General features: G+C 50.3%; 1 protein-coding gene across 12 annotated transcripts in view; it reads left to right on the top strand.

Annotated features, from left to right (window-relative positions):
* CLASP1 (cytoplasmic linker associated protein 1) overlaps positions 1-24044 on the top strand; it is a 350733-nt gene that overhangs the window by 321792 nt on the left and 4897 nt on the right. For all 12 annotated transcript variants that reach the window (XM_023742167.1, XM_023742168.1, XM_023742166.1 and 9 more), the window contains 3 exons: positions 2269-2397; positions 17571-17777; positions 19104-19220. In XM_023742167.1, the coding sequence (XP_023597935.1) occupies positions 2269-2397; positions 17571-17777; positions 19104-19220 (453 nt within the window). The remainder of the gene's footprint in view (positions 1-2268; positions 2398-17570; positions 17778-19103; positions 19221-24044) is intronic.

Below are 24044 nucleotides of genomic sequence, written 5' to 3'. Positions count from 1 at the left end.
TACAAAAGAACAATTTGCATATCTAAGTCTCAGGAAATTTGGAAATCCCCAGGAGACTAAAAATGAATGTAGATGTATGATCTCGATTGCAGGGTTCACTCAAGAAGTATTTGCCCAGTCCTTCTTAGGTGCTGGCCCCTGGGAATGTCCCCATGAGACACGGAGAGCTTCTGTCACGTGAACAGTGTGAGGTGTCTACAGGATGCCAGGGATACCCAGAACCAGGGGCTCACTCCTTCTTTTTTTTCAGTTATTGTGCTTTAGGTGAACGTTTCCAGAGGAGATTAGTTTTCCGTTCAATAGTTTGTACATAAAGTGCTCCATGACGTTGGCTGCATTCCCCACAATGTGTCAGCACTCTCTCCATTTCCACCCTGGGTTCCCTGTTTCCTTTCCTCCAGGTTTTCTACCCCTTCCTTCCTTCTCATCGTTGCTTTTGGTAAATGTTGTCCTTTTGAGCTCATATAATATAGATTGTTCTAAGGAACACGTTCCTCTGGGGTGTTAGTGTTTATCTTACGGGCCTGTCTATGGTTTGGCTGAAAGGTGGTCGCCGGGATTGGCTTCTCTTCCAGGTCAGAAGGGTGTCTTAGGGCCATAGTCTCGGGAGTTCCTTCATTCTCTGTCAGATCAGTAAGTCTTGTCTTTTTTTGTGAGTTTGATTTTTTGTTCTACTTTTTTCTCCCACTCTGACTGGGACCCTCTTTTGTGATGGTGGCTGGACACCATCTAGTTCTTCTGGTCTGGGGTCATGAAGGCTGTGGTTCATGTGGTCCTTTAGTCCTTTGAATTGATTACTCCCTTGAGTCTTTGGTTTTGTTCATTCTCCTTTGCTTCAGACGAGAAAACACCAGTAGTTCTATCTTAGATGGCCACTCACAAGCTTTTAAGACTCCAGATGCTACTTGCCAAAATAGGATGCAGAACATTGTCATTATGAACTATGTTGTCCTAGTTGACGTAGATGTCCCCCGAGTCTGTGGTCCTTTGCCTTCAAGCCTAGGAGCTTCTTCCCGCAAAGTGTTTGGTTATGTCTGGGAAGTTTCCATGAGTGTGCCCCTTGTGTGGCTTTATTGTCTTTATTAACATACATGAAGTACCTATAGTTACATATATAGAAATGTCCACAACCAAACCTGTATCTACAGATGAGCGTACTCCCTTAGACGCTCCCACACCTCTTCAGCATACCTATCCACCTATGTATCCGTTTACAAATTGTTAATAGTATTTTTGCAAGATTGTCTTGCCCTTTATTCTTGCTTATCTCTCAGCATCTTCCTTTACCTTGGTCAAGTTGTGCTAACTTCCCCCATCTTGTGTATTGCTTTTCCCTTCTCCAGTATTAACACACGTCTTCTATCCACTTAGGAAGTAATTTTCCCTCCCTCCCCTGGTAACTAGCAAAAAAAAAATTTTTTTCCTATGTGTAAATCTTTTCTTGTTTTTTTATAATAGTGGTCTCACACAATTTTTGTCCTTTTGTGATTGACTTATTTCACTCAGCATAATGTCCTCCAAATTCATCCACGTTGTGAGATGTTTTGCGGATTCATCATCATTCTTCATCATTGCGTAGTTCTCCGTTGTGTGTATGCACCACAGTTTGTTTATCCATTCGTCCGTTGGTGGGCACTTAGGCTATTTCCATCTTTTTGCTATTGAGAACAATGCTGTAAGGAACGTGGGTGTGCGTATGTCTATACGTGTCACGACTCATTTCTTTAGGAGTGGGATTGCTGGATCATATGATATTTCTATTTCTAGCTTTTTAAGGAAGTGCCATACTGTTTTTCGTAGTGGTTGTACCATTTTACATTCCCATGTATAAGAGTTCCAGTCTCCCCACAATCTCGCCGACTTTTTTTTTTTTTTTGGTTAGTGCCGTTATTGTTAGAGTGAGATATTATCTCATCGTAGTTTTGATTTGCACCTCTCTAATGGCTGATGATCTCGAGCATTTCTTCATGTGTCTGTTAGCTGCCTGAACGTCTTCTTTGGTGAAGTGTCTGTTCATAACCTTTGCCCATTTTTTTAATGTATTGTTTGTCTTTTTGTTATTGAGGTGTTGAAGTTTTCTATAAGTTTTAGAGATTAGACCCTTGACAGTTACTTCGTAGCCAGAATTTTTTCCCAGTCTGTAGGTTATCTTTTTACTGTTTCGATGAAGTCCTGGGGGCTTACTCTTGCTCGGCACTATCGATTGGTCTGCTTAGTGAAAGGCTGGGGCTGGTGGTGTTTGATGACATCTTTCTTCTTCTTTTCTAGCATTCGATCCGAGCACTGGCATTGAGGGTCTTACGGGAAATTCTGAGGAACCAGCCAGCAAGATTTAAAAACTACGCTGAGCTGACGATCATGAAAACTCTGGAAGCCCACAAAGACTCTCATAAGGAGGTAAGGCGGGGGCTGGGCCCCAGGGGTGCCAAACAGACTGGATCTGGGGGTCTCATTTGGCTGTGGGGAGAAATCACTGGGAACCAGATAGCTGGCTTGAGAAATGAGTACACGCGTAAAGATCCCTGCAAATGTCTCTCTGAACCCAACCTGTCTCATAATACAGAGGGAAGCTCCGCCCCAGAGTGTCTCTTGTCTCCGTTGCTTTGGGTGATGACAGGGATCTGCGGTTGCCTCTGGCATTCGGTGCTGGCGTCCAGTGTGGGAGATGGACTGTTGGCCTTGGAGTCATGGACGTGTCAGTCTGTACCCAAGGCTTCCTTTCTCTAGATCCTTGGACAAGTTATTTCACCTTCTGCACCTCAGAGTCCTTGTGTGTTAAGTAGAGTAGACAGTGTCACAGACTGTCTTGTGAGAATTAAGTGAGATAGCTTAGTGACAGTTTCTAGCCCAGTGCATGGCACATAGTAGGTACTTCACCGCATCGTCTTCCTTTTTCCCCTGTCCCCTCTTGGTGCGCCCCCCCCTCAGCCAGGTGAAGATCATGGGAGGTGGCCGTGCCATGCCTCTTCCTCTGGTCCTGAACACTGACGCTAGCAGACTACTCCTGTGGTTCCTGGGCGCTGTGGCCTCAGATGCCTGTGGGAAGCAGGAAAGGGTGTGTTCCCGTGGCCTCTGCACGCACTGCAGACTGGGACAGTCAGCAAACACTCATCCAGTGGCTTCTTGAGCCATTCCATCCCTTGTAACTCACTGGTCCTGCACGTATCTAGAGGCCTGCAGAGAGCGGGGAGGTGGAGAGAGCTTCCTGACTAACAGTTATTTATTAAAATGACAGCATGCTTCCAGTAAAAGGCCCTGTGCAAAACAGATCCTATATTTAGAACTTTAGAAAGCAACATGACAGATGACAGGCTTGACCCCAAGGTGAGAGCAGAACGCTCATTGACTTCAGTCTCCTGGCTCACGAGTGACCCTTGTGAGCACGCTCGTGGATTAAGGCCTGGTGATGAGATCAGTCCTTGTATCTATAAAAAGAATCTGATCCTCAGTCATGGTGTTTCTCTTTGGCATCATGCGACTGAGCACTGCGTGGCTTGACTTCAAGTCCCCACCAAGATTGTGGGCTCAGCGAGGGCAGGGATCCCGTCTTCTGCCTGGACATCTCTCCACCTACCAGGCTTCGCACAACACGAGATGCACGGGGGAGAGCTGTGTTTTCAGACCAGTAACGTGTTTTCAGAGTCTGGCTGGTTGTGTAATGATGATGATCGTGTTTGAACAGAACTTACCGTTTACAGTAACTCATTTAAAAAGTAGGAGGATCAGATGAGCTAATATACCCATTGCCATCAAGTCAATTCCAACTCATGGGGACCCTGTGTATTACAGAGTGTAACTACTCTGTAGGGTCTTCTTGGCTGTAAACTTTGTGGAAGTAGATGGCCAGGCCTTTCTTCCATGGCGTTGCTGATGGAACGGCCAGCCTTTAGGTTAGTACCACCCAGGGTCGTTGAGCTAATATAGTGAACATAATTATTCCCAGGTGAGGAAGAAGGTCCAGGAGGTCCAGTTGTTTGTCAAGCGATGTGCAGTGTTTCTGACAGAGCTGAGATATGAACCAGCTCTGTTTCTCTTTTAGAGGAGGAAAACTGGCCTGCACTGGCTTTATTTATTTATTTTCCCCTTACCAAAATACCTTCTCCCTAATGAGAATACATGATCAAAAGATGAAATAAAATTGTTGTTCTTGTTGGTATATGGGATGTCAGTTGTTCTCAGGGAGAAGGGCATACTTGGAGCGCGTTGTTTTAGCCCTGACTTCCAGTCAGCAGATGTCTGTCTGTCCAGGTGGGCTTCCTGATCTTACACTGTAGAACTTTGATGGTGGACCCTAAGAAATACAGGTCAACAGAATTACATCATCTGTTTGCTACTGTTTTATTTGGTAACCCTTTTTTTTTATTATTATTATTTTGCAAAATGAGAAGTTTAAGGGAGAAAGTTCTTAGGTGTGAGGTTCCTTACATTGCCAAAGGGACAAAAACAGAAAATGCCTAATGCTTCAAATGAGGGTAGCAGCAGCCAGTTAACATGGAATTCCTGTCACCTGAGGGTCTCCAGGCTGCTTGGCTGATTATCTGATAAAGCAGGTGGAGAAAACTGTGTGTTCTGTATGGGCAGCCCCACCCTGCTTTGCAGACTGTCACACTCACCTTGACTAGATGCCCTTGTCCTTCTCTTCGTCAAACTTCTGTCACTTTGCCAGAAGCTACTTACGCGCAGGCACCTGTATTTTTAGGTTTGGTGGTTATTTTTGTTTCTCTTTAAAATTCCTCTGGTCTTTCTCCGTTTCTTTCTTCCATTGTTTTTTTTTTTTTTTTAAGGACAAAATAGTATTTAAATTTGTGTTATAGCCATCTTGTTGGTATATAATACTGCACAAGATATTTCTGTAGTCCTTACATTTTCTGATTGTCACATTTAATAGTTATGACTCTGAACCTTTACTGGAAGCTGATAAAAAACCAAACCCGTTGCCATCGAGTTGATTCTGACTCATAGTCACCCCGTAGGACAGAGTAGAACTGCCCCACAGGGTTTCCAAGGAGCAGCTGGTGGATTCGAACTGCCGACCTTTTGGTTAGCAGCTGAGCTCTTCATACTGCGCCATCAGCATTTGGGAAGAACCCAAAATGTTTCTGGACCCAGACCCAGCTACTGTATCAGCCACACAAAGACATAGTTTGTTTTCCTGCCTTATTAGTACTTCCAGACTGCTCATCCAGGAGCACAGTTGCCTGGAACGTCCTTCATGTAAGAATCTGATTGGTTGTGTAGTCACAGACCAAACCCAGGCTTTAGCAGAAGATGAAGAACATGAGGCCTGGCAGGTTGACACAGGCCTTTTCTGAGAGACCTGGCATCAGAAGTTCTCGCCCTGCCAGCTGTGATGGTTGCCGTGCCGACCGCACACTGTGGTTCCGGCTATGGAGCCACAGCAATGAATGACGACTTCTCTAAACCGAAGTTTGTCTCCGAAGTTACCAAGAGAAGGTGGGTAAGGCAGAGCCAGCTTGTTGTATCATTCTCTAAGCCAAGGTCTGCTCTCCTGGGTTCTTGTAAAAGGAGCTTGGTGTGTAGGACATTTTTCTGACACATTGAAAATGTACCAGGCACAAAATCTGCCTTAGACACTGTCCAGCCTGAGCTAACATAGACTTTTTATAGCAAGCAAGATAGACGGGGCGTTTGGATACCAGTTTAGAATTTTTATAAAAACGTTGGTGCTTATCAGCATTAGACAGGGTTTTTACATTCCCCATTTCTACACAGAAATTTCTCACCTCATTCTCTCTTCCTTTTAGTAAATCAGGTTTGCTCCTGAGTTTCTGTACCTCTTTACTCGAGTTCCCGTGGCTTGCAGTGGTGTTAGCAGTTAGCACACACCTTAAAGGCCTTGCTGGTGACCTGCTGAAACCTTGAGCCATTCATTTGCTGTTTTACAGATAACTCCGTTAGTTTGAGCTCTTCTTGTTTTAGAATTTGTAGTATGTTTGTTAGGGCTGGTGTGGAATCTCTCCTTCGTTGAGCGAAGAGAGGATTTAATAAGAAAGTTGATACTGCAGATGAGATCCTGGGGTCAGTGTGAGGTACGGATTTTGAGACAGAAAGCCTGGGTTTCCGTCCAGCGTCTGCTAGTTTCCAGCTCTGTTGTCTACTTTCACCCTGTCTCCGGAACTCTGTATCAGCATGACTGCTGTGAGAATCAAAGATTTAATGATAGGGAAGAATGCTGTTAAAACTGTGACGTGCTGTACAAGGATTTGTACAGAAAACTTTTTAGACAGCCATTTCTGGGTGGATTGATCCCATTTTGGGAGTGTAGCCAGAGCCCATTTCTTGGTAAACAATTGACGTATTAATCTTAAATCACTTTATATACATTCATTACAAGAATAGTTGTTACTCCCAGTCATTGTACTTTGCATATAGTACCCAAAATATTGAGGTACTCATTAGACGTTTTATTTAAACTTGAAAGAAGCACCGACTCTATTTCTTGAAGGTGTTCCATAATCTACACTTTTTAACCATTAACCAAAAAAAAAACACCCCAAACCCATCAAGTTGATTCTGACTCATGGTCACCCCGTCCATACAGAGTAGAACTGCTCCATGGGGTTGTCTCGGTTGTAATCTTTATAGAAGTAGATCAGCAGGCCTTTCTTTCACAGCACCGCTGGGGTAGGTTCGAACTGCCAACCTTCAACGGAGTAGCCGAGAACAAAGCATTTGCACCACCTCAGGACCTGCTTTTAAGCATTAGACTTAGCCTTTCTGAACTTTGCCACAATAGTGAATATTCAGTTACATTTGCCTGTAAAATGTTAGCGTTCTCTTATGTCACTGTACTGGGTCACCAGACGTTTCTTGCCACACACAAAAAAGTCTTGGGGTTTCAGTCCTGGAGACTCAAGCTTCAGGCTTGGCTTGTTTTCAGAAGTTTGATTCTTAGATAAATAAAAAACAACTGTTGTTGTTTCTCCAAAGGATGTATTTTTCGATTGTTTCTAGTTAATTTGCATTCTGTGGCTCCAAGGAATTAAAAAGCAATACCCAGACCAGAATTATTTTAAAAAGAAATGTTTCTGGGGATAGCTACATGGCTCCTGCGTCACCCTGCCCGTGTGGTGCGTCTGGTGAAGTCCTTTTACAAATACCGCGTCTAGAGGAGAGCAGTGTGTTTCAGGCAGAAGGCATTTTAGCTATCTGATGTTCTGCTCAAATACCAGTTAAAGTACTACCTGACCAAGTCTTCATCAGACCCTGGCGCTCATAAACGGACCTCGGAAGCCTCTGGGGCCCAGGTTTCTCAGAGCAGCGGCCACCTGTTGTGGGTCATGGGGAGCAGCGAGTGGAGCAAACCTGGAGAGATTACCTCACCTCTCTGGACCTTCTTTCTTCCCTATCTGTTAGCCCCAGGGCTGACTGGATGCTTATCTGTCTTCTCCACTCTCTAGATAATAAAAGTCACTATTGAGTAACAAACCTAAATTTCAGATTCTAACTCTCCAGTTTTCCTTGAGCTCAACCTTGGGACGTGGCCAGAAGCCCCATTTCCTTTATAAGTTTTTGCTTTTTAATAAAAAGACAAAACCAAAATCTGCGCAGCTTCATTTAAAGGTTCCAAGGTGCCGAGTCGGCAGTCTGACACTAACAGAGCAGGCTGTGGTGATTGTTTTGTCATGTGTTGTGGGCAGGGCGGTGGGGGGGAGTCGGTGCTCCGTCTTCATGGCGCCCACGTTGAGATTAAAGCAAAGCAATCAGCATATGGTTCAGAGTGAAGTGCAGGAGGAGGTTAGAGTGGCTGGAATAGTCAAGGTCATCCTGAGACGGGGTGACAGGCAGGGGGAGGGTGTGGCTTGGAAGGTGTGCCTGGGTTGAGTCCCGCTGAACCATTTCTGTGAGCCATCATTCTCTATGTCAAATGGGGATACCATGTCCTACAACATTGCTACTAAGTGCCAAGCACGGTGTCCGGCTCTGAGTATAGTCAGGGAAAGTGGAGAGTTCCTCCTCGCTGATAAACTGATCCTCCTAGGAACCAGATGTGACCCCTGCTCTCTAGCTCCTGTAACTGCAGAAACAAAAAAACCAAGCCCATTGCTGTTGTGGCGATTCCAACTCATAGCGATCCTAGAGGACAGAGTAGAACTGCCCCATAGGGCTTCCAAGGGGCCACTGGTGGATTCGAACTGCCGACTTCTTGGTTAGCAGCCGAGCTCTTAACCACTGCGCCACCAGGGCTCAGATAGCTGCAGAAAGGGCAGCTTATTAAGAGAAAAACAACCCGTGAGCAGAAAGCAGTTGAGAGGGCTGTTGTTTCCAGTCAGGCCCTGCTGTCATCTTGCTGGCTGTGTGTGTGGACAGTAACAGAAGCTCTCTGCATCTCTGCGGTGTTTGCACACCAGCTGGGGGTGCTTTACTCCCGTGCTGCCCAACCTCGAGGGCCGGCAGTAACGTCAGGTCAGACAACGTAGCTGACATTGAAAACTGAAGTCTTTTTTATCCCCTTTCTCAGAAGAAAGTCGACTGATTGTAAATAGAATCGTCAAGTTTTTTGAATTTTACACAAAGTAGATACAACTGCATTTCTCTAAATACATCTGAGAAGGTTATTTAAATTCCATTGAATAAACTCTAAAACTCTGATGAAAAATGCAGCTTATGTCTTTGGGCTACTAATTTGGTTGAAAATATGAAAGGGTAACTCTGTCCATTTTTGTGCTGAGGTGCCTGGTACGTTGTAAGTCTTAGGGTAGAAAACACCCTGAGTTTTTAGAGATGGATGTTATTAGAGTTAGAAAGGCAGAAGAGGAGCCTTCTATGTCCTGCCCAAGTGCCCATCTGATGGCCTACTAAGTAGGTGGCCTACTAACACCTCCTGAGAGGCCCGCCCGCCTCTGCAGGGCCCTCCAGGACAGAGCACACAGCCGCTGCCTGGACTCCCAGCCCTCACCTGACCCGTCATCCTTCACCCCTTGAAGTCGGACACAGTAAGTCTCGCACCTAGGAGCCTTACACACTTAGAGGTGGATGTCGTGTGGCCCTGAATCTGCTTCTCCAGGCAAGGCTGTGCTAACTAGTTAGAGAGCATTTCATTCAGACTCTGACCATCAGAGTCTTTGAACCCCCCAAAACCACATGTAAAAATTTGCTCTGTGTACATTTTTTCAGGAGAAAGCACACATCAAGTAGGGATGGAAGACAGGTATTCATAATCCAAAATTATTTAAAGTTCCAGATTCAGGTTCTTCTCATTCTATTGATGGAGGGAAACTGTGGCCTGTAAAATAGAAATTTACCTCAAGATCACTCGGCTTGTCGGTGACAGAACCAGGTCCACACTCCCGATCCTAATCCGCAGAGCCGGGAGCCTTCTTCACCCCTTTGGTACTGAGCTGAGATGAGTGAGGACTTGCGTCCCAGGCTCGGGTCCAGGTTGGCCCTGCACCTTAGATCTCAGAATTCATATCAGTGCCAGCCTGGGACCTTAGCCTTTCACCAAAGACATGAGTACCCCCAGTATCCTGGTGGATACTGAAACACAATCCTATTTTTGTCATGTCTTTCCAGCTTTTCCCAGAAGGTGGCACCAGCCTTTTCCTTAGTTCCCAAATGACTAAAAACCCATTGCCATCGAGTTGAATTCCCGACTCATAGTGACCTAATTTAGGAATACCATACTGTGAAGTTCTTTGATTCCAGCTACCGATATTTCTTCACATTTGTTTTTTATATTTAAGCAAGTATTCTGATGTCTCTGTGATAGAGCCAAGTCAAACTCTGAACTTACAACATGCCATCCAAATTTTGAGTAGTTCTGTGCTCTGAAGGAAACCTGATCTTTAAGCAAACATTCATCCATATTCTAAGTAAGGTCTTATTTTAAAAAAAATAACTAGATGTAAAAATTAAGCTTTTCCTAGATAGACACTGTTCTTTCACTAACTTTTAAACGGAGGAATTCCTATGTTTCTGCCAAGACTGTAGCAAAATTAGCATAATTGGAACAATTTTGATCACTTCCAGGTGCATTGTAACCCCAAAGCCTACCTGATCCTGCTCTCTCTCTCTTTGAATGTTCTCTTTTCTAAAATCCTGCCACTTCTGGCGCCCTGTCTGTGAAGAGAAACTGTCCTCCTTCCTGCTGTTGCTCATGTTTACTCTTGTCTCTGTTTGCTGACATTTATAATGTTCACTTCTTGTGTTACACAGAACACAGGGACAGAACCTAAGGTTCACCCTCCTGTGGGCAGCTCGCCAAAAGCTGGGTCATCGGCTCTGGAGGGCAGTCAGGTATACCTCCCTGCCTCGCCAGAAACGGTCTTGGAAAACTTTCTCTAACCCCAGTGAAAGGGAGGACCTTGGAGCCCATCCTGAAGTGCAGTTTCTGGAATTTTATTTTCAGAAAATCCCCTGAGTTGGATACAGTTGATTAAATGCCTCCTGTGGGCGACAGAATTCCTGAAGTTTATCAGAGGAGGTTCTCCTTGAGCCTGGGCTCCAGCTCCCTAGATCTGAAGTGGTCCGTTTTCCCAGTCCTAAATGTAGGGCAACTCCCTTCAACCTGGCACGGCCGTCAGGCACGGGGAGAGGGAGCAGAGGGAAAGGAACCCCTCACTGAGGCCCTGTGCACACGAGTCGGTCTGTACTGCGTGGTCTCAGGGATCCTCACGGCCTCCCTCAGGTGTGTAGCTTGATCCTTTCAGGTCTGCTCCGTGCCACTGCTGAGACTCGAATCCCAGTCTGCCTCTAGAACCATGTTCTTTCCACCCACTGAGCCGCTTTCACCTCCCGGTGGATCTTACCCATCAATTCCTCCCCATCGTGTTCTCTATCTCCGATACACCTAAGAAATGATCCAGGGTTTTCTCACCCTCTCAGCTTTTTCCCCTGGTTTAAAAAGTAGGGCCCACAGAGTGTAAGTGATTGGCCCAAGATTTCTCAGTTAGCATTTCTCAGCTTTCTGACCAGCAGGTCACGATACTTGTGAAGAGTGGCATTTCACAGCAGAAAGCCAGCGGTTTCCGAGCTCGGTGTCGTTGCTGGATCAGATCAGAAAAGAGAGGGACTGCCCCCTCATCTGTTCGTCACCTCCGTCTAGCTGTCTGTGTCTAGTTCAGCCGCAGACACACAGAGCCAGTGCGTGGCTTTTCCAAGTGCGCTGTGGCACGAATGGTTAAGTGACAGAGTCGGCGGTTCCAGCCCCCTCAGTGGTGCCTCAGAAGACAGGCCTGGCTATCTGCTCCTAAAAGATCACAGCCTTGAAAACCCTGTGGAGCAGTTCTGCTCTGCACACGGGGTCACCATGAGTCAGAATCGCCTTCACAGCGACCAGCAACCACCACCGTGGACTTCAAAGTGTGCGTGAGCTGGGAAAGAAGAAAAGCGTTTCACCTGAGCTCGATCATTGCACGAGAAAGCTCTTCTAAGAGCTTCTTGGCCACGCTTCTTGAAACAAGTGGTGACTGGGGACAATTACCCTGAACTGATTGTCTCTTTTCCAAATAACTGGCCTCTGCTCACCATCAGGTCACCTAAAATGGAACACTCGGGGCCACATACAGTGGGTTTGTCCCACGGCCCACATCGGTCATTTGTAGGTGTCTGAACTTCCTCCTCGTTTTCCAGGCAGCTCCTTAGTGAGAAAATGTAACTGCAGATCAGTGTGGCATGCCCCAGAGATCGCTTTGTCAGTCACAAGCGTTTTTTGAAATTCATGCTATAGGATAATTAGTTCAACAAACAGTTTTGAGTATCTTGTGTATACTAGAAAGGAGCCCTGGTGGTGCAGTGGTTGAGCGCTCGGCTGTTAACTGAAAGGTTGGCAGTTTGAACCCACCTGGCGGCTCTGCGGGAGAAAGACCTGGCAATCTGCTTTTGTAAAGATTAAAGCCAAGAAAACCCTGTGGGGCAGTTCTCCCCTGTCACGTGGGGCACCCACGGGTCAGGAACACCTAACAACCACCACAGTGTGTACTAGACATTGTGCTGAGTGTGGGGATGGAAAGAGGGCTGAGATGGGAGCTTGCTTTCAAGAACTTTCAGTCTAGTGGGAGAGACGGTTTCAGCAAAGTATTTCGTGCAGTGGTAAAGGCGTGCATGTGACGCTTCCTGAGGCCTCTGTTTCACAAGGTTAAGTCCTAAAGGAGTCAGCCCGGTGAGGAACATGAGGGAGAGACATTTCAGGAAGGGCACAGAGGTTGAGTAAGAGCCCAGAGGTGTGACAGCAGGGTGTGTGCGGGGCGTTCCCTCCGCCTCGCAGGGCCCGTGGGAAGCAGGGAGGGCAGGAATGAAGGGGCCAGGCCTCTTCGGCCTTCCTGCCGTCTTGAAGAGCTTGGGCAGGACCATCAGGTTAGCATTCTAGAGAGATTCCTGGGGAGAACAAAGCAGTCTTGGTGCTGCCAGTGGTCCCCAGGGAAAGAGCTGGTTGGTGGCGGCGTCTCCCGTTCTCAGAGCACTGGGTGTGAGTGGGCCTCCATGGACACGCGCGTGGGCAGAGCTCTGGGTCAGCCGACTGCCCAGCCCGGTGTCACTGCTCCACCCAGGCCCCGCTCACAGCTGTCATACATTTTATGTCTGGAGCGTGCCGAGCTATTCGTGTGTTAACTCTCCCAAGCCAAGTAACTGTGAAAGTAGGTGTTTCTAAATCCCCGTGGTAGAGTCAGAGAAACTTGAGGGTCAGACCAAGCCAGTCTCTCCCCAGAGGACTGATCTGGGGTCCGCCCAGCACACTGCTCTCCGAGGCCGGGAACGTGCCCGTCCAGCTCTGGGGTCCGCCCGGCACACTGCTCTCCGAGGCCGGGAACGTGCCCGTCCAGCTCTGGGGACTGCCTCCCGGGGCGGGAAGGGTAAAGAGCCAGGTAGCCCTCTGCTGTCAGGAAACCTACGTGGGAAAAGCTGCACTTGGTGGGAGATGAGTTGGCAAGAAAGGTCACAGTGAGGTGTAAATGGTGTCACCCCCATGAGTGTGTGACTGAGCGCGTACTCGCCGATGAGGGAGGGTCTGCCGCTGTCACTCCGAGGTCCCTGGGAAGGCCGAGCTACCCTCTTGCCCGCTGTGTAGGAGCCAGGGGAAGGGGGCTGGCCGTGCATGGCTGAGCGTGGGCCGGGCTGCCCTGTGAGCCGAGGAACACCAGGGCGGGCTTCTAACGAGGTACTTTGTGCTCGGCCCACCCAGCGGGCCACGCTGCTGGGCTCCCTGGACCGTGGCGCCCTCACACTGGCCCCCACCCTCCCTGGCCCCGTGAGGTCAGGGCCGCACTGTTCTCACCTGCAGGAGCTCTGACTCCGTCTGACACAGCGGGGGCACGTGCTCAGTGCTGGGTGAACAAATGCACACAGAGCGGGCACAGGCAGTGGTGAGGAAGAAACCAGCGCAGCCTTAGAAGATTCTCAGAAGCCCATGAGCTTCTTAAGAGAAGGAGATGACTCTTCAAATAAAATGGCTTCTCTCTAGCGCTCTGTACACAAGTCGGAACTTCTCAGGCATAGTGAGCGCAGATAAATCGCGGTGTTCTTCACACCGGTTTCTGAAATGCGCGCAGCATTTACTCTTGAGCCATGCTGATCGGGGTCTCCATCGTGGCTCTGAAAACATGAGTCTGTAATCCCGCTGCTGGGTGCCGGCTAGGTGTCACCGTGGGAGTGATCTGACTTGGTTACATCCTGGCCTTTAGAAGGAGCCCCTGGCAGCACAGACCCTTAAGTGCTTAACTACTAACTGAGAGCTTGGCGGTTCAACCCACCCAGAGGCGCCTCGGAAGAGAGGCCTGGCAGTCTGCTTCCGAAAGGTCACAGTCTCGAAAACCCCACAGAGCAGTTTCACTCCGTCTGCATGAAGGCGCCGTGAGTCAGAATTCACTCAGACGGCTGCTGGCAACAACAGCGGCCTTTGATGTGGGCCTCGGACATAGCAGGTGCCCCCACAAGACTTCCAGCAAGAAAGAAATGTGACTCAGACCTCAGGGAGGAAGAGCCTCTTTGAAGAGGACCATATCCCTGGGAAGGTAGGAGAAAGAAATTCAATTTGTCAGCAAGTGTTAAGCGCCTGGTAAATGGCAGCCGTTGCTGGGTACTCGGGGCCCAAAAGAAATGCCGCTAGGCCTTTGCAGCCTGGAAGTGTCACCAGGAGTACGAGGCAGTCTGCACTTGGTGCCACACGAGCATCACAGGTGGAACACTCGGAGTTGAGGGAAAGAGGGCTCGGTGTGACGGTCAGGGAGGCCCGGGGCGGGGCCGGGCAGCCGGTGTCAGCTACACGTGGGGACGGTGAACGGTCCGGGTTAGCTGGAGAGGGGGGTATATGGAAACAGTGCAAGGTAAGCAGGAACATTGATCGTCACTACAGTGATTATAACAAGACGACAGCCAAGGAGCACCTGCCTGTGCCGGGGCGAGACTCAGCTCAGCGGGACTCCCACCTGGAATCAGTGGGCTGCACCGCTCACGGGTCCTGGCCTCGGAAAAGACATCGTAACTAGACTTCTATGAACATGTTTTCTCTAGCTATGAAGGTAAATACAATGCTCATTAGTTTTTAATTTAAAAAATACGAAGAAGAAAATAAAATCACCCATAGTCTTACCACCATTGTTAAAACATTGTGTGCATTTCCCTCCAGGCTTTTTCAAGTTCTCAGTGCCAGGTATTGGAGCGTTGGTAAGCAAAGCCCAGGCGGACTGGAACGGCGCAGTAAAAAGCCTGCTGTTAAGCAGCATGTTGCTGCTGCTGCTGCTGCTGCTGGGAAGTGCCAGTTGCCGTCGTTCACTTGCGTCTCGTGGCGACCCCATGTGTGCAGAGTAGAGCTGGGTTTTCAAGGCTGTCACCTTTTGGAAGCAGATCGCCAGGCCTGTCTTCCAAGGCACTTCTGTTTGTTGTTGGCAGGTTCCGCCGAGTCAGTTCTGACTCATGGCGACCCCGTGTACAGCAGAGTAAAACACTGCCCGGTCCCGTGCCATCCTCACAATCACTGGTATGGTTGAGCCCTTTGTTGCAGCCACTGTGTCAGTCCATCTCTTTGAGGATCTTCCTTGTTTTTGCTGACCCTCAACTTTACCGTGCATGATACCCTTCTCCGGGGACTGGTCCCTCCTGATAACATGTCCAGAGTATGTGAGATGAAGTCTCACCATCCTTGCTTCTAAGGAGCATTCTGGTTGTACTTCTTTCAGGACAGATTTGTTCAGTCTTCTGGCAGTCCACGGTATATTCAATAATCTTCGCCAACACCATAATTCAAAGGCGTCAGTTCTCGGGTCTTCCTTTTTTGTTGTCCAGCTTTCAGGCGCACATGAGGCACTTGAACACCCTGGCTTGGGTCAGGCACACTTTAGTCCTCAAAATGACGGCTTTGCTTTTTAACACTTTAAAGAGGTCTTTTGTAGCAGATTTGCCAAATGCAGTATGTCATTTGATTTCTTGACTGCTGCTTCCATGGGCATTGATTGTGGATCCAAATAAAATGAAATCCTTGACAACTTTAATCTTTTCTCCATTTATCATGATGTTGCTTATTGGTCCAGTTTTGAGGATTTTTGTTTTCTTTATGTTGAGGTGTAATCCATACTGAAGGCTTTGGTCTTTGATCTTCATCAGTAAGGGCTTCAAGTCCTCTTTCTTCTTCAAGCCACATTCTTCTTCATATAGTCCAGCTTCTCAGATTATTTGCTCAGCATACAGATTGAATAGGTATGGTGAAAGGATACAGCCCTGACACACACTTCTCCTCATTATAAACCACGCAGTACCCCTTATTCTGTACAAGTTCCACATGAGCACGCGTGACACCTCTGGGTGGGTTCAGAGCGCTGACCTTTGGGCTGGTAATTGAGCGCCTAACTGGTTGTGTCACCCAGTGACTCCTGTTGGCAGTGTGGCCAGCCCTAAATGTACAGATTTTCTTTTTTAAATGTGCTGAAATCGGCTCTCTGAAGAATTTACTATTCAGAGAGCAGAGCAGACGCGTCGACTGATTTGGCATACCCCATGCAATGAGTGGCGCGGTATTTAAGAGCTCGGCTGCTAACCAAAAGGTTGGCAGTTCGAATCCCCCACCGCTCCTTGGAAACCCTATGGGGCAGTTCCACTCTGTCCTTACAGGGTCACAGTGAGTCAGACTCCACGGCCGTGGTTTTTCTGTTGTTACGCAGTGAGCAAGGCTGAACAGGTCTTGTCCCAGAGCCATGACGGGGACTCCGGGGACTCTGGGGGCCCGACCCCCTCCTACAGAGAGGTCTGTGGCAGCAGCACATGTGACCTCCGCGCGCAGGTGGGGTCCGCTCACCCTCGGCTCAGGCTGCCTGCCTGTCGGCCCCCTCTGCTGGTCTCCCGCCCTCCGTGGTAGCGCAGACTGCCTTCTCAGCCGCCGTCGTGTCCCGGCCTCCAGGAGGCTTTCCAGCGATCCGGACGCTGTTTCACTGGTCGTTCTTCGCTTCAGAGCAGGGCCTGGGCTGATGGAAGTGTTACGTCGGTGGTCTTTGTCTGAGTGTTGTGAGTAGCAGGCCAGAGCAGAGAGGCTTCTGGGGGCAGTGACGAGTCCAGGGCGGGCGGTGGGAGAGTCTTAGATTTTCATCCCACTTCGTAAGTGAATGCCCACTTGTGTGTGGCCTGGCGTCTTCACGTGCAGTTTATATAAGAGTAGCTGTGTCATGTGATGTACATCTGCTCTACCTCGGTTACTTATCACCTCTGTGAGATGCACCTGCTTACAGATGAGGACACTGGGATTCAGGAAACTGCCCGGGCACTTGCCAATGGCGTACCTGGGGTTTTCCTTCAGGTCTCGACCCCCGGCCCTTTTCTGCCACCCCCTTTGCTGTCCTTGCTCTTCTTCGCCGAGTTTTTCGTTTAGCCCCATGCTTATCACAGGAGGTTGTTTTGTGGACAGGCACTTGGTGTCCCTTAGGGCCCCCGTGCACACGAGTTCCCTGCACAGGTCAGAGGCGGCTACCCCGCCAAGCTCTTCTGGCCGTGAGATGGTCATGTCATGTACTTCATTATAAGTGGAAGGTGAGGGGTAGCATGAGCACAGATTCCTGGAAAAGCAGCCTACCAGCAGGGACTCCTCAGAGGCCTCTCCCCGCGCCTTTCCAGCTGGGCTGCACCTGGTCACCTCGTGGAAACATCTGTACTGATGTCACTCTGCTTGTCCTCCCAGGCGTTTCCACTTACTCCCGTTGTGGTCTCCCACAGACCATGGGAAAGATGCGTTTACATTCAGACTCTCAGGGCCTGGTCTTCTGGAGCAGACACTCTCCAGTTTTCCTGGGCGCAAGAATCACCAAGAGCCTGTGGAAACTGAGTCAGGAGGTCTGGGGTGGTGCCTGAGGATGTGCATTTCTGACAAGTTCCCAGGGATACTGCTGGCTCGGGACCACACCCCACTGTTGTAGGGTTTTTGCCAGAACCCCACATTCCTGCCTTTCCATATCCCCCAGCCCTTTTAAAATGGCCCTCTAGCCCGGTCTGCTTTTACCCTCGAACGTCGTTTGCCAGGGGATGTGATGGCCGCCATCACTGTCATTGGCCTCGGAAGGTAAGCGGCAGTGGCGTCTGGTCCTCCGCGCAGCCGGCGGGGCTCACGCACAGGGTGCCGGCTGTTTCAGGTGGTGAGAGCTGCTGAGGAGGCCGCGTCCACGCTGGCCAGCTCCATCCACCCAGAGCAGTGCATCAAAGTGCTGTGCCCCATCATCCAGACGGCCGACTACCCCATCAACCTGGCGGCCATCAAGATGCAGACCAAAGTTGTTGAGAGGATCGCCAAGGAGTCCCTGCTGCAGCTGCTCCCCGACATCATCCCAGGCCTGCTGCAGGTAGGCCCCCTCGGTCCCGTGGCCCAGCAGCTCTCTGAGTGAGTGGGGTGCCAGCCCACCGACACTGGCTGCATGGCCCAGTCATTCTTCTCGGTCACTTGGGGGAGGGGGCACAGGTAGAAAACCCCAGATGGTGACGTGCATTCTTGGGTCCGTGATACTGTGTGGCATGGAGACCTCATGGCCTTCTCTGTCATCTGGTCCCCCCGCCCCTGAGCGGAGCAGCATTCTCCGGGCAGACTAGAATGTGGCTCACCAGAGAACTTTCTGTTTACTGTGTGAGCATATTTTGATCATCTTTTTGTGCATTCCTTCATCAGACCCTCACTGCACGGGGGGGCCGGGCGGACCTTGGTGTGCAGGGCCGAAGGATGGTCTCACTCTCGCACATCCCACAAGTGTTTATTGAGGCCCTTCTGAGTGTGAGGTGCTGAGTGAAACCCTGCAAGGTAGAACACGCTTTCCAGTGTCATGGGACCACCTCAGGGATTCTCCAGCCTAGCTTGGGACAGAACTCAGCCACGCGGACAGCTGTAGCTCACAGCACCGCGTGTCAGGTGACCGCAGGCAGGTACAAGTGGAGGCTGCAGAGATCAGAGGCGGGAGAGGTGGCTCCCAGGTTAGGGGTAGGGGAGAGAGAAGGGTCATAGAAGGGCCCGCAGGAGGGGTCGTTTAGAGGTGGGCCCTGGAGAGGGAAGGGTGGAGGGAAATTGGATTCACGTGACCAAGTGCTGCTGTTTGCTGAGCATTTGGCTTGGCAATCTAAATCCTAACTCTTGAGAGCCAGATTCTTCCAGGAGAGGGGAGGTCACATGCTGACAGACCATGAGGCTGCTTGGAGAACAGCAGGTAGCCCCGTTTGTTCAGCGGGGGTAGGAGGGAGACTGAGGCTGGACAAGTAGACAGAGGGACACGAGTGTCAGGCTGGCCTCCACATTCTCCATCCGTCATCGGAGGGTAGAGAGGTTGTCCACAAGAGAGCCAGTCAGGCGGTTCTCACTTCTTTTAGGGCATTTTTACACATGAAATTTGTTAACCGCTGGGAGAAATGTGGAAGAGGCAGGTGATCTTTCCTCTTGATTTCTTGTTCTCACCGTGTCTCTCCTGCGACATTTTCGGGGGCCCTGCAGCTGGTTGTGAAGCAGGCGCCTGTGTGGGGACCGTCCCATCTCAGACTCCCCAAGTCCCTGCCTCGGCAGCCCAGGAGCCAGCTGCTCATGACCTCTTTGGGGTGAACGCTCAGGGCATTTGGAACTGTTGATGGAACACTGGCCGTGAAGCAAAGGTCTGATCTCGTTTCCTTTCTGTGTCCCCCCGGCCCCGTAGGGTTACGACAACACCGAGAGCAGTGTACGGAAGGCCAGCGTGTTTTGCTTGGTAGCCATTTATTCTGTAATCGGAGAAGACCTGAAACCTCACCTCGCACAGCTCACGGGGAGCAAGGTACGTCCATCTAGGGTTCCAGGGCCAGCCTACACGCCTGGGCCCTACCTGCCTGGGCCCTGCCCACACACCTGGGCCCACTTGTCACCGCTCGGCTTCAGCTCCGCACGCCACACACGTTTTCTCGCCGTCTGTGGTTTGGCTGGGCCTTGTTTCTCCAAAAGCATTTTATCAGGTAGAAACTACTGACTCTACAGTGAGGTCATTCTGAGGTCACTCTAAGGTGATACCACGTAACCGATTTTAACTCTTGGTTTTGAAATGATGACTTTGAGCTTCTAGTTTATTATCAAAAGAAAAGTGACTTTGTTTAGAAACCAACTCGTCTTCTCTCACAGACACACTGAGGAAATTTACCCGATAGCATAGGAAATTGCTGAATCAGAACTGAGTCCCTGTGGGTATCAGCGGTGTAATAGCTAATCTCACGTCTGTACATGCCTGCCTGTCCCAGTCGCTGTTCTGCGTCCTTTTTGTGTGTTAACTCATTAATGTGTGACAGTGTCCTGCGGGGTAAGGGTTGTACCCCCATTCAACCTGCCCAAGGGAACACAGTCATCTTACTCCCGAAGCCAGGCTTCTTACTGGTATAATGCGTTTCCTGTTCCTTTACTCGAGAACCAGGGGCAGAAAATGGCCTGAAAGTACTGTTGGTTCATTGGAGGTGAGGGTGGCTAAAGTGCTTATTAATTTAAAAATAAAAACCCTCCCATCTGCTGAGCCAGGCCAGAGGGGAGCAGGTGGAAACCCCCCGGCTGTGGCAGGACAGGCAAGGCTGGGTGGTGTGGGCGTGCCTCCTTGGGAGGGGGGTAGGCTGTGTTGCTTGTAGGGCCTTGGAGACCTCCGCCCACGCCAGGATGGCCTGAGGGTAAAGTGCAGCCAGTAGGTTTAAAGTCCCCCAGCAGAGATGGGGGTGAGCCGCTCTGTGGATGGATGTTAAGTGAGTGGGAAGCGTGAGGCTAGAAACGCTCATCCTTGCTCCCCGTGCAGGAAGAAACCCGAGTGACGTCCCTTTCTTCTCCATCAGAGCTGCTCCTTTGGGCCAGCTGCGAGTGTCACAGCCAGGGCGCTGCGTCCCCAGACTTCTCGGCACAGACCACCTTGTCGCCTTTGTCCCGAGCAGGGCCTTGCAGCGCTGGCACTGTCCAGACTTAGGGCTGGATGAGTCTTTGTGGTGGGGGCTGTCCTGGGCGTTGAGGGTGTTTAGTAGCATCCCTGACTGCTACCCCCTAGGTGCCAGGAGCATATGTCGCCAGGAGGTCAGAGTCACCCCCAGTTGAGAACCAGGGGTCCAGAAGGAGACACTTCACTGTCCTTGCAGATGGGAGAAAGCAGGGAGGTTGGAAGTTGCAAATGGATCAGGTGTGGACACTTGATTTAGGGGCCACCTTACTGGATTCTGGAGCCCTGGTGGCACAGTGGTTAAGAGCTCAGCTGCTGACCAACGGGTGGGCAGTGTGAATCCACTAGCTGCTCCTTGGAAACCCTGTGGGGCAGTTCTGCTCTGTCCCGTAGGGTCGCTACGAGTCGGAATCAACTCAACAGCAACAAGTTTGGGTTTTTTTACGTTTTACTGGATTCTGTTCTCTGGCTTCTCCTTCGCTCCCTACTGCCTAGGCTCCTCATCAGAGCCTTCCCCAGCCCCTGGCTGAGAAAACACCGAGTCGAGACTCCCCCAGCCCCAGGCTGAGAAAATGCCAAGTTGAGACTCCCCCAGCCCCGGTCTGAGAAAACGCCGAGTGGAGACCCCCCGGCCCCGGGCTGAGAGAAAGCCGAGTGGAGACCCCCCGGCCCCGGGCTGAGAAAACGCCGAGTCGAGACCCCCCGGCCCCGGGCTGAGAAAACGCTGAGTGAAGACCCCCCGGCCCCGCACTGAGAAACGCCGAGTGGAGACCCCCCCGGCCCTGCACTGAGAAACGCCGAGTCGAGACCCCCCGGCCCCGGGCTGAGAAAACGCCGAGTCGAGACCCCCCGGCCCCGGGCTGAGAAAACGCTGAGTGAAGACCCCCCGGCCCCGCACTGAGAAACGCCGAGTGGAGACCCCCCCGGCCCTGCACTGAGAAACGCCGAGTCGAGACCCCCCGGCCCCGGGCTGAGAAAACGCCGAGTCGAGACCCCCCGGCCCCGCGCTGAGAAAACGCTGAGTGGAGATCCCCAGCTGCGTGCTGGCCCGGGAGCCTTCCTCCCGGTCCTGGCCCAGGGCTTTGTGTGTCGGCCCTGGGAACAACGAGGAACTAGGAGAGGGTGATCACAGTGGGACCTGGGTTTGTAAAAGATCCATCAGAAAAAACCTTACTCAGACTTGACTTTTTTGGCACTTTTACTTCCTGAGTACGAGAGTTGTCCCGTCCTCTCATTTGACCTGTGTAGCAAGGGACTTAGGAGACACAGGTGTGTTCTCGTCTCCACTCAGCGGGGACCTGATGCTGCACCCTCGGTAATGGTGTTGGTCTAGAACCCCCGTTTCCTGATCAGGAGCCAGGGCCTGTATGTCTCCAGCTGGAACTTTGGTCAAGTCGGAGGTTGTAGGGGGGCCGGCCTTGACACCTTTCTGCCTGGGTTCATTCAGCGATTACCTTTTTCAGATGCAGTAGATCTGGTGTGTTAGTGTGAATTTTGTGGGCTCGTGTACATATCTCCTGAACAAACTAGCAAAAAGCGTAGCTGAGAGAACATGGCGCTCGATCTATCTCAGCTGCCCCTAGACAAGAAGCAGAGAGAATCAGCCACCATGGCGTCCCACATCCCCAGGTAACCAGGCTGTCGGAACATTCTCTCCCACTACTTAAACGAGGCCATAGAGAAAGGCCTGACGGAAGGAAAGGGCAGACACATGTGTGGCCCGGCGCCATGCCAACAGCACTAGCTTTGGGGTCAGGCACCTTGCCTTCTGGTGTCAACCCCGCTCACCAGCTGTCTGACCACGAGCTGTCTTTCTGAACCTCAGCTTTTTCATTTGTAAAATAGGAGACCCCAAGCCCTTTCTCCTTGGGGACACCGAGGGCTGGGTCGTGGGACGCTGGAACAGGAAGAATGGGAGAGATTTCTTGGAAGAAGTAGGATTGAGCTCAGCTTTGAAGGATGAGGGTGATCTGCAGGAGAGAAGAAGCAAGACCACAGGAAGGAACAGTGTGAGCAGCTTGGATCAGCATAGAATAGGAGAGGTGTGCTCAGAGGACGTGTTGTCTGGACAAGTGATGACAGACGGCACATTGGAGGAGTTCTCGTTCTTCATCTTCCAGGTGGGAAAGCTGAGGCTTAGAAGATGATGTGCACAGGGCTCTCGAGTGGCTGTACACGCTTCCTGGGGTGTTCATCTCTCTCTGCAGCTGGATTTCATCCTGCTTCAGGGCAGTATGAAGTTTGTGCTTCGTCCCTTAGCATGGTACAGTGGAGACTGCAGATGTTTAACATTTGTTAGGTAAAAGAATTTCTGAAAAGGAAAACAGTCTTAGCTCCCTGGTGCTGCTGTAGCAGAAGTGCCACAAGTGGGCGGCTATAAGGAGCAGAGTTGATTTTCTCCCAGCTTAGGAGGCCACAGGTCCCTGTGAGGGCACGGCTCGAGGGGGTGGGCCTTCCTTGTAGCCCCATAAGTTCCATCTGTCTCCCTCCTGTCTCTGTGTCTGCCCTGTTTCTATAACTCAGAAGTAATTGGGTTTAGGACCCACCGCTCTGGGACCTCGTTAATGTAATAAAAGAAAACCCCTATTTCTGAACGGGATTGTATTGACAGGTACAGGGGTTAGGATTTCAGCACATATTTCGGGGGACACAATCCAGTCCATAACAGCTACACAGCTAGCTAATGGCGGGGTGGGTTCTAGGACTGCAGGGTGTGGAGTTTCTGTGGGGCCTGGTCAGCCCTGAACGGAGCACCCTGAGCCTGAAGAAGACATAAACGCCTTGTGTAAAATGATTGTGCTTCTTATCTCAGCACTGATTGCCGTGTTAACAGTTTTTAAGATGAAAAAAAGTGGGGACTGGAAACAGACCCTGGTGTTTAGTGCCAACCAGCACGAGATACCCCGCTCAGCTGGAAGGAAGCGGCAGCGACGGGGAACGTCCTGCAGCCAACAGAGTAACAGCAGCGGGCCAGGGGGCTGTTAGTTCCACGCTGTCCGTCCGTGTGGAAGAGCACAGCACAGGACAGCTGTCCACTCCCGTCTCTGCATCTGGATACCGGCACACACAAAGTTCTGGAGGGCTTCGCCCCAGTAGAGAGCATTTGGGATCAGGGGACTTTGCTACAAGTTCTATGTGGTCAGTACTCCCGCCCCACTGACTGATGGGGGCCCTATTCTCAGGTACCGCAGCCATTACCAGGAGCACATCCTCATGGGCCCCAGGAGAAGAGCCTTCCCTCCCTGGCTGGCAGGGGATTGTCTGAGCCCCAAATCCTGCTTGGAGCAAGGCAGATAAAGGGCTGTGGATAGGAAATGTTCCTTAATTCTCTTGAGCTTGGAAATTGTGTTATACAGATTCTTATGCCACTCTTCCTCTGCTCTTTTTATTTTTAATATGATCAGGCACATTGCCAGCATAGCATATTAATTTAATGGTGTTCAACGAATGTTTGCTAAGTACTTCTGTGTTCTGTAGTGGTAAACAGATTTTTTTTTTTTTTTTTTTGGTGTGTGTAAACTTTTTCATGGGTTTTTACAATAGAGGTCTCATACAATATTTGTCCTTTTGTGATTGACTTATTTCACTCAGCATAATGTCCTCCAGGTTCATCCATGTTATGAGATGCTTCACAGATTCATTGTTGTTCTTTCTCGTTGCATAGTACTCCATTGTGTGTATGTACCATAGTTTGTTTATCCA

This window comes from Trichechus manatus, unplaced genomic scaffold (genome assembly GCF_000243295.1).
Source record: "Trichechus manatus latirostris isolate Lorelei unplaced genomic scaffold, TriManLat1.0 scaffold00203, whole genome shotgun sequence".
Classification (NCBI taxonomy): Eukaryota; Metazoa; Chordata; class Mammalia; order Sirenia; family Trichechidae; genus Trichechus; species Trichechus manatus.
This window is presented reverse-complemented; position numbering and strand designations above follow the sequence as displayed.